This window comes from Bufo gargarizans, chromosome 6 (assembly GCF_014858855.1).
Source record: "Bufo gargarizans isolate SCDJY-AF-19 chromosome 6, ASM1485885v1, whole genome shotgun sequence".
NCBI classification, from domain to species: domain Eukaryota; kingdom Metazoa; phylum Chordata; class Amphibia; order Anura; family Bufonidae; genus Bufo; species Bufo gargarizans.
In genome coordinates this window covers 240,229,605-240,243,240 of record NC_058085.1, presented here as the reverse complement: position 1 = coordinate 240,243,240, position 13,636 = coordinate 240,229,605, and the positions used below count along the sequence as shown (strand labels likewise).

The 13,636-nt window shown below is 42.8% G+C and overlaps 1 protein-coding gene across 3 annotated transcripts; it reads right to left on the bottom strand.

Moving 5' to 3' along the window:
* Positions 1–884: 884 nt before the first annotated feature.
* On the bottom strand, positions 885–10,295 carry LOC122941343 (zinc finger protein 501-like). Of its 3 annotated transcripts, none has more exons than XM_044298486.1 (5): positions 10,158–10,295; positions 9,825–10,062; positions 7,834–7,983; positions 7,640–7,760; positions 885–3,228 (listed from the first exon to the last, which is right to left on the bottom strand). In XM_044298486.1, the coding sequence occupies exons 2-5, from the start codon at positions 9,930–9,932 to the stop codon at positions 1,928–1,930; spliced, it is 1,680 nt and encodes a 559-aa protein (XP_044154421.1). In that variant the 5' UTR covers positions 9,933–10,062; positions 10,158–10,295; the 3' UTR covers positions 885–1,927. The 3 variants fall into 3 exon arrangements, with proteins under 3 accessions (XP_044154421.1, XP_044154424.1, XP_044154422.1); XM_044298489.1 differs by having other exon boundaries at positions 7,640–7,749; XM_044298487.1 differs by having other exon boundaries at positions 9,999–10,062.
* Positions 10,296–13,636: the final 3,341 nt, after the last annotated feature.

The following is a 13,636-nucleotide window of genomic DNA, read 5'->3' as shown; positions in this document are numbered from 1 at the left end:
TCCGCATGCGCAAAGAAATTACTACTCTCCGGGCGAACCGAACTATAGCTACCCACCAGCCTGACAGGGCAAGAAATACCCGCCACCGGATACAGAGGAATCCAGGCACCCCTGCCAAACTGGTCCGTCTTAGACCGCCTGACCCGAATCCTCAAAGAATCACTGCCTAACACCACATCCTGACAAGAAAGGCCCCCCGGTTTTCTTTGATCTTCTCCTTAGGAGCTAGCAAGAATAGACTTTCCATTTCGCATATCTATAGAGTGCTGCGTGAATCAGGTAATAAGTCCTCGGCACAGGTCCTTTTTAAAAGGTGGGAGAAGACGCTGAATATATCAGTCGCACCTGACAAAATTCTGCAGGGGTGGCTTAGAGTGTGCAGGGCTGTTCCATGCGAGGTGTGGCGAGAGTCTCACTTGCGATTAATCCATTCGGCCATCTATGCCTTCACATTTCCCAGGAGACCAGGGGATGTGAATTTCCTTACTGCCTGCCCGAAATGTGCTTTGGAAAAGGCAGACTTAGCACCTCAATGCGCCTGCGCCGATGACGTCACATCTACACCCGGCGCAGGCGCATTGAGGATGGAGTGGCCGAGAGAGCGGCCGCCTCTCAGTGCGCCTGCGCCGATTAAAGACAGGTACGGCGCAGGCGCGAGATTTGGAATTCAAACAGGGCCAGCAGAGAACGATTCCGTTCCCTGGCCCTGTCAATCACAATGCGGAGGGGGCGTCATTAGGATCGGAGGATGCGGCTGCTACCAGCAAGTAGCCGCCCTACTTGCTGGTAGCAAGGTAATTTACATATTATAAAAATAGCTTTTTATCAAATTCTACTGAACCAAAATGAATATTTAGCTTATGTATGCAAAGCTCGCAGTGTAGGGATTATTATTAACCAAAACAAAAACTGTTTAGTGGGCTGACAGAAGCCCTTTAAGACTGCAGATTCACCAAGGATGTTCTTTATACGTTTTTTCTTTGACTGGAGTTACTCCTTAAAGCAAAAATGCAATAATTTCAGATGAGGCCATAAATAAAAATAGGTATTACCTAAGCAGCGGTTAATGACACTGTCAGATAGTTTTTTGTTTTTTTTAAGTTCTCGATTTAGTAAAATAATAAAATCTGCCAATATCACCTTACCAGTCCCTATTGTTACAATACTACAAGGTTCCCCCAATGGTCACCAACCTCAGCCAGCAATGAGCTAAACAGCCCTTTCTGCATGCTGAGATAACCAGAGGCCACCCAAGTGCCATACGGCAAAAGAACAGAAGCAATGGAGGATCGGTAAGATATTATTTTTTACCATAGGAAGCCATTTATAAAGAATGTAAACGGCTGGAAATGCCTTTATTAAAAACACATTTGATTTAATGTTGTAAAAACTACAGGCAGTGATGTTTTCAATGTAAAGTTACACAAATGTCAGAGTTACTCTACAATGACCTTTTCTGTTTTTAATGGCTCATGCACACGACTGTGATTGGGCCGGGAAGTGCGGTCTGTGTGTCCGCCAGATCTCCCAGGCCGACTGCGGCTCCCCTGCACTGAACTGGCTGTATCTTAGTGTTTTATGATGCGATCAGTTCAGTTCAGGGGAGCCATGGTAGACCCGGGAGATCCGTCAGACACACAGACTGCCAGGCCAATCACCGTCGTGTGCATAAGCCCTAACGGAGTATTATTGTCGATCAACATTAAACTGCCATGCAAAGCTCAGTCTTTATCTCTGCAGATGAACCTGTTGCACAGTTTATTCTATAACTCAACATTGCCTTGCAGAAGGTAACATTCAATGAGATAAAACATCTTCAATTAGTTTAGGACAACAAAATGAAGTTTGTACTTCATATCAAATCCAAGAGGCGACAGACAGTATGACCATGTGCAATGTATTACTTTTAAGCTTGTTGTGTGCTGACTTACTGATCATCCACCACTGTCATAAAAATTTCTTCTTTAAAAACACTTGTAGTATGATGTATATGAGCTTGTTGATGACGCACAAGTTGTGGTTTATTGGTAAACCTCATCCTGCAGGCAGCACAACAGAATGGTTTTTCTCCTGTGTGGAGTCTCTGATGAGCCTGGAGATTTCTTTTACAGGTAAAAAACTTTCCACACTGGTCACAAGAGAATGGCTTTTCCCCTGTGTGGCTTCTTAAGTGTGTATTAAGGTTCCTCCTGCTGGTGAAACTTTTCCCACATTGAGCGCAAGGAAACGGCCTTTCCCCTGTGTGACTCATTCGGTGCCGATACAAACTTTTGTTGCTATTAAAGCATTTCCCACATTCAGTGCAGAGAAATGGCTTTTCTCCTGTATGGATCCTCTGGTGGCTCACCAGTTCTGGTTTGCTGGTAAAACACTTATGACATTCTGAACAAGAATATGGCTTCTCTCCAGTGTGGATTCTTTGGTGGATGATGAAATAAGAGTGTCGAATAAAACATTTGCCACATTCTTTGCACGAGTATGGTTTCTCTCCTGTGTGGATCTTCTCATGCATGGAAAGATGTGTCCTTCTCTTGAAACTCTTCCCACATTCGGCACATGCAAACTTCTTGTCTCCTTGGTGAAACCTCAAATGTAAAATAAATTCTGAATCATTGGCAAACGATTTCTTGCATTCTGGGCAAATATAGGATTTTTCCTTTGTGTGAATTAACTGATGTTCTAAAAATCCTATCATACTTGTAAAACACATGTGACATTCAGAACACTCTTGGGGTTTAGTCACAGTTTGTGGCTTGCTTGCCGGAATACAAGCATATTCACACAAGGCATAGTCTTCTTTATTACCAGAAGGTGAATACTGTATATGGTCAATGGGTGAGTAGGCATCGCTGTCTGAGAAAGTTTCAACATCACATGAGAGGGATTCCTCCTTAATATTAATAGATGCGTCTTGTGGTATATGATGTGTGGGGGAAGAAATGTTAGCGTTCATGAGAATTACTTGTTCACCTGGAAACAATGTATCCTTAGTGTGGTGAGATGGATATTTCTCTAAGTGATGTGTGGGGGTGTACATGTTAAAATTGGTAATGCAACTTTCTTCACAAGAAGCTGGATCTTCTATAACATTTTCGAGACTCTTGATCATGGCTGCTTCATCCGTTCTGCATTGTGCAGTCTGAACATTTCTATCATCATCAGTCAAAAATTCTGAGAAAGGAACAGTGTTGTGGGAACGTTCAGGTATTTCTTCAGTTTCAGTGATATCTGTTAAGAGAGAAAAACAGAAAAACACGGTGCTTAATGAATATCAGTACTGACTGAAGTGTGGAAAAGGCTTCAGAGAGGCATTTTAGTAGAGGAGATTGGGGGAGGAGACAAATTGTAATATGTGGCAGATGTTAAATAGTGCCACAGTAGACCACACTATAAAAACAAAACCATACTTACCTCTCTAAATCTCTGGTTGGCCACAGACAGAGAGATGTCGTACAGACAATGACTGTCAGTAAAACATCTGCCCGTCCTCAATGGTAAACAAAATACTTCCTTCTTCTATGACAAAAGGAAAAGACGAAGATGATTATTGCATGGAAATAATCCAGCATGTCAGAAAGATTACTTGAACATCATTTTCACCTTACAATGACCAGTTCTTGCCCAAATGCTCAACAAGTGGGAATATCATTCTGCATGTTTGAGACATTTACACAAAAAACACTTTAATCTACATATACCATAAGAGTATGTTTGGTAGGGACTGACTGCTGCGACACCTATGGATGCCAAAACAGAATACACTTTAAATGGCAGCGACTGTGGGTATGCAGCCACTTATCTAGCAGCCACATTGAATGGGTCCACAATCCGGAAGATATAGAGCGGAAGGTCAAAGAAGCAATATGGAGCTTCAATTTGAATGGGTCTGCATCCACCAGCGCAGGCCACATGAACGGTGTCGTGCATTGGGGAGCGCAATTTGCAGTCCCCAATGCACTGCACATGCTTGTGTGCATGAGCCCTTACCAGGGTCTTGAACAGATGTTGATATCACAAGTGTTAGGTTGGAAAACCCCTTTAGCTTTTGGCTTAGGTCAAGTACAGATGTGTCCGGGTGAGGGAACTGGTGGAGTAAACTACTTTATAACATTATGCACAGGAATCACATGCTGCAGAAAAAAAATACATGGACAATAGGGCTGCAGTAAACGATTATTTAAGTAATTGAGTATTCTATTGATTCATTTTTACGATAAATCGAATAATCTAATAAGAAAAAACTTCTTAAAATAACGTATTGCTTTATAAAAATGTCCCCCTTTACCAGTGCCTCCTGTGCCATCAGATCAGCAGCCCCTCCATGCCATGTCCCCCAGTGCCCCCATGATGGCACTGCCATCAGCCCCTCCATCCAGATTGCAAGGATGTCCCCCTTCCCCAGTGCCTCCTATACAATCCACCATGTCCCCCAGTGCCATCAGATCAGCAGCCCCTCCATGCCATGTTCCCCAGTACCCCCATGATGGCACTGCCATCAGCTCCTCCATCCAGATTGCCAGGATGTCCCCCTTCCCCAGTGCCTCCTATACGATCCACCATGTCCCCCAGTGCCATAAGATCAGTAGCCCCTCCATGCCATGTCCCCCGGTGCCACCATGATGGCACTTCCATCAGCCCCTCCATGCCATCTAGACTGCCATGATGTCCCCCTTCCCCAGTCCCTCCTATGACATCCACTATGTCCCCCACTACAACAGATCAGCCACTTCAATGTTATAGATGCCAAATCACAGGTGCCCACCCCCGCCAATAACTTTATACATGCCAAATCACAGATGCCCCATTTCCCCATGCCAAATCACAGGTGCCCCCATTTCCCCCAGCCCATGCCAAATCACAGGTGCCCCCATTTCCCCATGACAAATTACAGGTGCCCCCCCTCCTCTGCTAACTTTATACTTACCTTTCAGTGCAGAGTGCGCGACACATGGAGTCCGCAGGAGACGGTTCTTCATCCCAGCATGCACTGAGGACCTCATGTTTCACACAGCGTCAGCCAGCGCGCTGACGATGTGTGAACACAAGGTCCTGCATCGCGGTGCCGACGGGAGACCACGGAGCGGTGAGTGAGAAGCTTCAGTTCACTCACGCTCCGTGGTTATGTGATTTAAACGAATCCTTGATGCAGAAAAACTGCATCGAGGATTTTTTGCCTCGATTACATCGATGAATCGTTTCAGCCCTAATGGACATAAATACTTCCCTGGGAATGCTATATTGGAAGTACTCCCAGCATTCAGCATGGTCTTTATTGTATGTGTGCAATGATTGGGAATTAATGGACAGACAAATATAGAGTCCAGGAATAGAACAGATTTGGCAGGGGAGCTACTTACAGATCCTTAGATGTGTATAGTGTTCCTTCCTGCTTTATCCAGGCCTCCAGGGGTAGAACAGAGCAGATATCAGTCAATAAATCATTTTATGGGAAAAAGTATCAACTTAATGATGCTGTTGTAAAAGTGCCTCTTAGATTGACTTAGGTAAACCTTAAATGATAGGAAAGGTAAGGGCTTACCTATACTATGCAACTTACTTATCATGTGCATCCTTCTGATCGCCCTGATGCTCGTTGCATTGCTCCACTCCAAAAGCACATCACATGATGTTACAGAAGACAAGCCTAGATAATGCCCCGGATCGCTCCCAATGTAGTACTCGGTGGTATAGCCACACCATTATACTGTATGTGATGAATCTGGGGGATTTCATGCAGGTTTATTAGTGGCCCAAATCCATGGAAGATGTGTTTTTTCAGCACCAAACCACACCTATGAACATAGCCTGACACCTTAGAAACAGGTGGATTTACTTCCATGCATGCAGATCACCAAAATATTTATGGATGATTGATTGTAGGCAATTTACAAGTGATAATAATATTAAGTATCATCATCATCATTATTATAAAGCTATGGAAACCTCTGTACTGATTATTTTTTATTATTCACCTGTTTTCTGAATGCAAAATTAGGAAAATTTCCAAATTGTTCAATAAAAATGTTCTATGATTTGCTTCAGCAGAGTGTAAGTTCTTCACCTAGCTTTTGGTGGTTCTCCTCCCTTCTCTTAATGTTAAAGACAGCAGCAGGATTTCTTGTGAATGTCCTGTTGTGGCAATTTGAGGGTTGTAATACAACCCCATTCATTTTCATTAGTTGCAAAGTGGGGAGCGTTACAGTGTGATCTCTGGCTATGTGACGTGTTGTGCCAAAGTCACCGTGTTGCCACATCCTAAATGAAAATAAATAAAATAGTTATTACATTTACAGTGGCCTGAAACTATATGTAAAGAGCCAGGTTTGTGTTACTTATAAGGTCAAGTAGATATTCCTTTACAGATGCAGGATTTCGGTGGTTAAAGGAGTCTTCCAGTCTGTAGATATTGATTAGCTATTCTTTAGATAACCATCAGAAACCCGCACCAGTCAGTTGTATTGTGCAGCCACCAGTGCCCGACACTAAAAAGTGGACAGATCTGGAAGCAGAAGGTAGACAGAAGCTCAGCTCTCATTCACTTGATCTTTGTCAGCGCTAAACGTCCTGTTAAGCTGCTCCCATCATGCCCAATGCATCTTCCCATAAAACCGGGAAGCATTACTTTAAAATCTCTCTCTGAGCTGTTCAGTCTCACATTTTACACTGCATAATGTACACGTGCTACAGTTTTTAAAAACAAAATTCACGCTTTTTGTTAACTATATTTATCTAATTGTTTGGGGGTCTAACAATTTTCTGTGTTGTCTTGGCTGTGTGCTTAGAGTGATTGTTGGCAGGTGAACCTTTGGCCGATTTTGAGGTCCAGAGCACACTGGATCAGGGTTTCATTAATATCGCTGTACTTTTCTGCATTCAGCTTTACCTCAACTCTGACCAGTCTCCCTGCCCCAGCCACTGAAAATAGCCCCACAGCATGATGCTGCCACCACCATGATTCACTGTACAAATGATATCGGGCAGGTGAAGAGCGTTGCCTACTTTCCTCCAGACATGCCACTAAGAATTGAGGCCAGAAAGTTAAATTTTGGTTTCATGCGACCAGAGAATCTTGTTTCTCACAGTCTCAGGTTTCATGAGACCAGAGAATCTTTTAGGTGCTTTTTGCAAACTCAAGCCCGGCATGTGTCTTTTACTGAGGACAATCTTCTTTCTAGCCATTCTGCCATAAAGACCAGATTATTGGAGAGCTGCAGTGATGATTGGCCTTTTGGAAGTTTCTTCCATCTCCACACAGGATCTTTGAAGCTCAGCCAGAATGCCCATTTGGTTCATGGTCACCTGTCTTACTAAGGCCTTTCTCTCCCAATTACTTAGTTAGGCGGGGTGGCCAGCTCTAGGAAGAGTCCTGGTTTTAGCTAACTTCTTCCATTTAAGAATTATGGAGGCCACTGTGCTCTTGAGGACTTTCAGTGGAGCAAAACCTTTTTGTACCCTTCTCCAGATCTGTGCCTCCACACAATCCAGTATAAGACTTTTCTCTAACTGTATATTCAAACTTAGCTTTTCAGACAGGCTACATGTGCAACCAATACTAGGACTACTACTAGAGATGGATAAGTCAGCATGCGTGCTATCTTGTGGAATAGCGTACACGAAGAATGATGAGGTGTCCACTTACCAAGTAATGTAATTGTCTGGTGATTCTCCATGATATCCTTGTATAGATCCTTGTGTCCTTCTAAATACTCCCACTCATCCATGGAGAAATACACAGCAACACTGTGCCACCTTACAGACACCTGACACACAATAATCCATTTATTATCCAGATACCTTCAGAGCATTACTGTATAATGTCCCAGCATTGCTCACCTCTCCAGTTAGCAACTCAGTGATCATGTTGGCGAGTTTCAAGATCTTAAGCTCATTAACGGGACTCCAAGAGCTTCTTAGTCTACGTGCTGCACAGGAATGACCACTATCTGCAAATTCCTCCCAAGACTTCCTCTGGGGTCCATAATCCTGTGTAATGATAAAACCACACACAAATATACCATGAATATACACACACATGAAAAAGTCATTTTCACTGGCACACTGTAATGGCTTCATATTATGACTGTCAAAAAATCCCTACAAGCCCAACAAAATATAATGAAACGGTTTAACCAGTTCAAGACGGAGTCATTTACCAGACCACATACATTACATGTACTTGGATGTCCTCTAGGGGTTAAGGGGACGTTAATCTCTCCCCTGCTTGCATTAGATGCAGCTCAATTACTTGTGCCGCATCTGTGCAGGTCCATGCAACAAAGAGTAGATGTACACCAGGAAGGGAGCTGGTGTAGATCTCCGCTATAATCTACGCCAGCTCCTTGGCCTAGATTATAATGCATTTAATGGACTGCCTACTCCAGCACCTCACCGCTCGCTGCTTTGGAAAGTGGCAAGTGCAGAGGGGATGATAAACTCTGCCCTAAGGCCACATTCACAATACGTGGATTTTCACGGACCACGGTCTGTGAAAACCCGTCCTGCTGAGTGCAGGAGCGCACAGTGTCATAGGTTGCTAAGACACCGTGCGCTTCCTGATGCTTTACAGTAATACACTTGTATAGATCATATGAGTGTATTACTGTACAGCGTCGGCGGCACAAAGCGCACAGCATCATATCAACCAATGACGCCATGAACTCAGCAGGACGGGTTTTCACGGACCGTGGTCCGTGAAAATCCACGTATTTGTTAATGAGGCCTAAGCGTTTATTCCCTAGTGGTAACTGTGTCTGGATTGTCTGATGTGAGAAGTACAAGGTATAATAGTGCAATGTGTATATATATATGTGGTCAGTTATACATTATGGTGTGAGGTACACAAGGTAATATTGGTTTCAAATGTCTGCAGCAGTATATATGTGAGATATGAGTAAAAATAGGGAAAGGTGGGGGGATGAAGAGAAAGGAGGAGGACCTCCTTATACCACTCTACTCTAGTCTCTATGCTAGATCATCCTGAGGGTTTTCTCCATGCTGTTGGGGGTTGAAGGACCTGTGATGATGCTCTGTGCAGTTCCCTTACTAGATGTACAGGGCCTATGATGATGTCATGACATGTCCTGGCAGATGCTCCGATCTAACCTGGGAACTACATCATTCTTTGTGCAGTTCCTTTACTAGATGTACAGGACCTGTAATTACATCATCACAGGTCCTTTAGTTTTCTCCACTGATAATAGGGATACTTTACTGGAGCTGGACAGTAATGAGTGTAATTAGGGGGCAGGGCCTTTGGTTCACTGCGGCCCCCATAGCTGCTGCGTGGTCTGCCTCACCTCCCCAATTATACCTTAGAGGTAAATGGGAGATCATGTGACATAATTCCCAGAATCCCTTACTTCTCCGTTCATATCCTAGATAGAGGTAAGAGGGAGGACACGTTACATAACTCCCAGAATCTCTCACCTCTCCAGTCATATCCTAGAGCAGTGATGGTTAACCTTTTAGAGACCGAGTGCCCAAACTGCAACCCAAAACCCCTTTTTATTTATCGCAAAGTGCCAACACAGAAATCTAACCTGAATACTACAGTCCAATATAGTTTATCTTCCATGTACTTTATCATTTAGCTATAATCGCCTGCCTGCATTCAGTGCGCTGCCTGTACTGTTCATAGTGCGCCCTGCACTGATGAATGGCAGGAAAAGTCTAAGGCATGTTGGTACACCATAGAGTTTTTCCAGGGTGCCGATGCCCACAGAGAGGGCTCTGAGTGGCGCCTCTGGCACCCGTGCCATAGGTTCGCCATCACTGTCCTAGAGGTAGGAGGGAGGACATGTGACATACCTCCCAGAATCCCTCACCTCTCCAGTCAGCAGGTAGATGATCTTCAAGGATAAGTTTAGAATTCTGCCCATCATGGGCCTCGGGACCTCCTTGTCCATTCTTGGCGAGTTAGGAGGAGAATCCATAGATGGTGTCACACTTCTAAGACTGGACCTGAGAACCCATAATAAGGATGAGAAGACTTCTGATACCTGAAGTTACAGAACTCCTTTACTGCCCAGCCATTTCTTCAGTCTCCTGGAGTCACATCTATACCTAGAACATAACCATATATGAAATGTATTTAAAGGGGAGGGGTGAAGGGGTTAATAAAATATTACTGAAGGACATCCTCCAGAACTACTTCGCACCTAATTACAAATAACCAGTCACGTGACCCTACTTCACATAATGACGCAAGCGGGCTCAGTGACAACAGCAGTAACGCGTATTTTCATTCCAAGTCTCCAGCTGCCTAACCCGGGAACCACAGCTTCCACCGATCAAGCACTTCCGGTTTATGCGTTCCACACAACCTCTGCAGTGTGTATCTTGCTACTTTTAGTATCGCTTTGGACGCCAGGACTACAAATCCCAAAATGCATTGCTTATAGCTCACCCTAGTGAGATCTTTACAAAGCTCTTAGACAGCATTGCCCTCTTGTGGTTATTTCCGGTATTGATTGATTTATTTATTGCGATAGTTAGCCGTGCCCTTTGTAGCTGCTTCTCTTATAAGATTACTTCTGGATTATACATGCATTTCTGTGGTCCTTTCCTGACTATTTCTCTTGGTTATAGTTGTGCCTTTGTGGCTGTTCTCTACTCTGGTCGTTTCTGCTCTTAATAATTTCTGTTAGGTTTATTGCAGCAACAGTATCCTTTTGTGGTTGCTTTGGACACTGCTACTTTCTACTGAACTGATCAATCAGTAAATACATTCATGCAATCATTGCAGCCAAAACCAAGAGTGGATTCAAAAATAGAGTAGAGGTAGTATCTGGTTATAATCCAATAGTCATAGGACTAATAATTCCTGTTTCTGGTCTATGTTTAAAACATAACTTGTATTATTTATTCACATACACAATACACAAAAAAGAAAAAAAGACTGTTGAGAGTGCTTTAAAAATATATATGGAGGGGAATAGAGTACAAGAGGTAGATTTTTGTGACAGTGTCACTATGTACTAGCTATATGAGAGTTGTATCCTTTTGTGAATGATGTTTATTCAATTTGATATAATGTATCTTCTAAAACTTGTTTCACTTTAGATTATCAGCTGGTGTTATCTCTCACCAGACTGTAAACTATCATTCGCACGATATATTGGCTGATCAGCTTTTGCGCTATGTCAATCAATATTTAAATAAATAATCCTGCTGGAATAGTATAGCAATCTATTCACTGTCAGCTCAGCCAGCTATATCTATACTACCCTTGTAATATGATCTGAAGCGCGCTGCGTCTGCAGGTCACAGTGCTACAGATCAACTATCCCTAACATATTCTTAAAATGTAATACGACGCAGCTCCCCCGACATGCTTCACCGCACACGGCGGCGTCTTCAGGGGAATGGAGCTACAGGCAACACGAGTGTTTGCTATGCGATATGCTTTATAATCCTGGGACGGGTCATCAAACCATCTTACCCAATCAGGATCTAAACACTCGTGTTGTCGGCGTCACTCGGGCCAATCACCGCTCCGTCTCTCCGTTATGATGTCACCTAGTAGAGGTCAATTCCAAGGGGGCCCTATGCGCCTGCGCTTATGCTTAGACATCGGCTTGTCTGGTTCCCGATTCCCACTGGGCATGCGTCAGAACTTTAAAAGTGGAGCTCAAAGACGCTCTTTGCGCATGCGTCGGGACTTAGATTATTTGGAACAAGGTACTATTACAGGTATACATTAAACTTGGATTCAGGGTGTCCGCTCGATACTGATATACACTGGGGCACATTTATACCCCCTCCTAGATCAAGTACATAGGTGAACCTGAGCCCAAAGTAGATCTTTACTCCTTTGAGGGTTTCAATAGATATTTAAGGACTGATTTTAGTGGCAGATATTTTACATAAAATTATAGATGTCCCATGTTATTAGTCCTATTTATCGGTCCAGCCCAGACTGGAAGGAAACTTTGTAAAGATTTAGCCATTGTCCTATATACTACTGAAAAAACCTCATAACTTAAAATTCCTGTAAATAATAGGTGTCACTATTCCTATGTCATTGCTGCATAGGTTTTATGACCCAATTGGGATTGTCTGTACTATACATCTGTCATATACTCACGGATATTTCTGCCTTATTGGTTCTCAACTTCTATATTTTGATGTGTTAATTACCTATTATTATTCAAAAATATATTATTTATTACTGAAAAAGGAGAGCTAAATAATTTCATATAATTTAAATGCATTCGTATATACACATGGCATATTTACAGCATTGAGGATGGTGTGTCTCCAACTCTATTCATATAAATGTTGTAAAGGAGAAGTCTTCATTGAGACCATTGGGGCTCATTGTGTTCAGTCTGTCTATCCACCGTGCTTCACACTGCAGGAGTTTCCTATCTAGGTTGCCACCTCTAGGGCCTAGATTTAATTTTTCGATACCCCAAAAACGCAAGACTGATGTTTTATTCTTATGTACATATTTGATATGTCTTGCGATTGGGGTGTCTTTTCCCGTCTCAATAGAGCTCAGGTGGCCCGAGATACGGCGTCTTAGCTCCTGTGTGGTCTTGCCAACATATAACATAGGGCAAGGACACGATGCTATATATACAACCCCTGTGGTTTTACATGTGATCAATTCTCTGATATTATATTCCTTCCTGTCTCCAGGGTTAATTAATTTTTTAATACGGGGGATATATTTACAAAATGAACAGTCTCTGCGTGGAGTTGACCCACTATATTTGGCTCTTGATAATGTATTTTCCGTTTTTATTTCTTTCAGATGGCTGTGGACCAGTTGGTCCTTCAAATTAGGACCTCTCCTATAAGTGATACTCGGATTTGGGGTGAGTACTGATTTTAAATCTCTGTCTGTCTGGATAATGTGCAAGTACTTTTCCAAAATACGACAAATTTCTTTGTTGTATCCGTCAAAAGTGCCAATGCATCTGATGATCTCATTCTTTTTTTATAGAAGTTGTTTTAAGTAAGTCCTCTCTATCAGTGGTCTTGGCCCTATTAAAGGCTCTTTTGATGGGGGCTATAGGATACCCCCTCTTTTTGAATCTCTCCCGTAGTTGTCCACTTTCTCCCATGAAAGAGGCTTCATCTGAGCAGTTCCGCCGAGCCCTCAAATATTAGCCAGTGGGTATACCCCTCTTCAGAGGTGTAGGATGCCAACTGGAGCAATGCAAATAGCTATTAGTAGAGGTCGGTTTCCTATGTATCTCGGTATTCAGATGTCCATCTTCTGTAATTTTGATCTTTAAATCTAGGAACACTATTTCCCTCTCCTGAATCTCATACGTAAATTTCATTCCTATGCAATTATCATTAAGAGCTTGGGTGAATTCGTGAAAAAGTGATTTACCGCCATCCCAGGAGATGAGTATGTCGTCAATATACCTGCCCCAAAAATGATGTGGCAGGTATATGACGACATCCCATCCGCAAAAACTAAATTATCCTCCCACCACCCTAAAAAAAGGTTTGCATAAGTGGGTGCACATGACGTATCCATACCATTTGTTTGTTGGCATATTTTACCCTGAAAAATAAAATAATTGTGCTCTAAAATAAATTCTAACATAGAAAGTACTAAGTGATTATGCTGTGCAAAGTTACTGCTTTTAGTGCTCAATAATTTTTTTGTAGCTTTTAT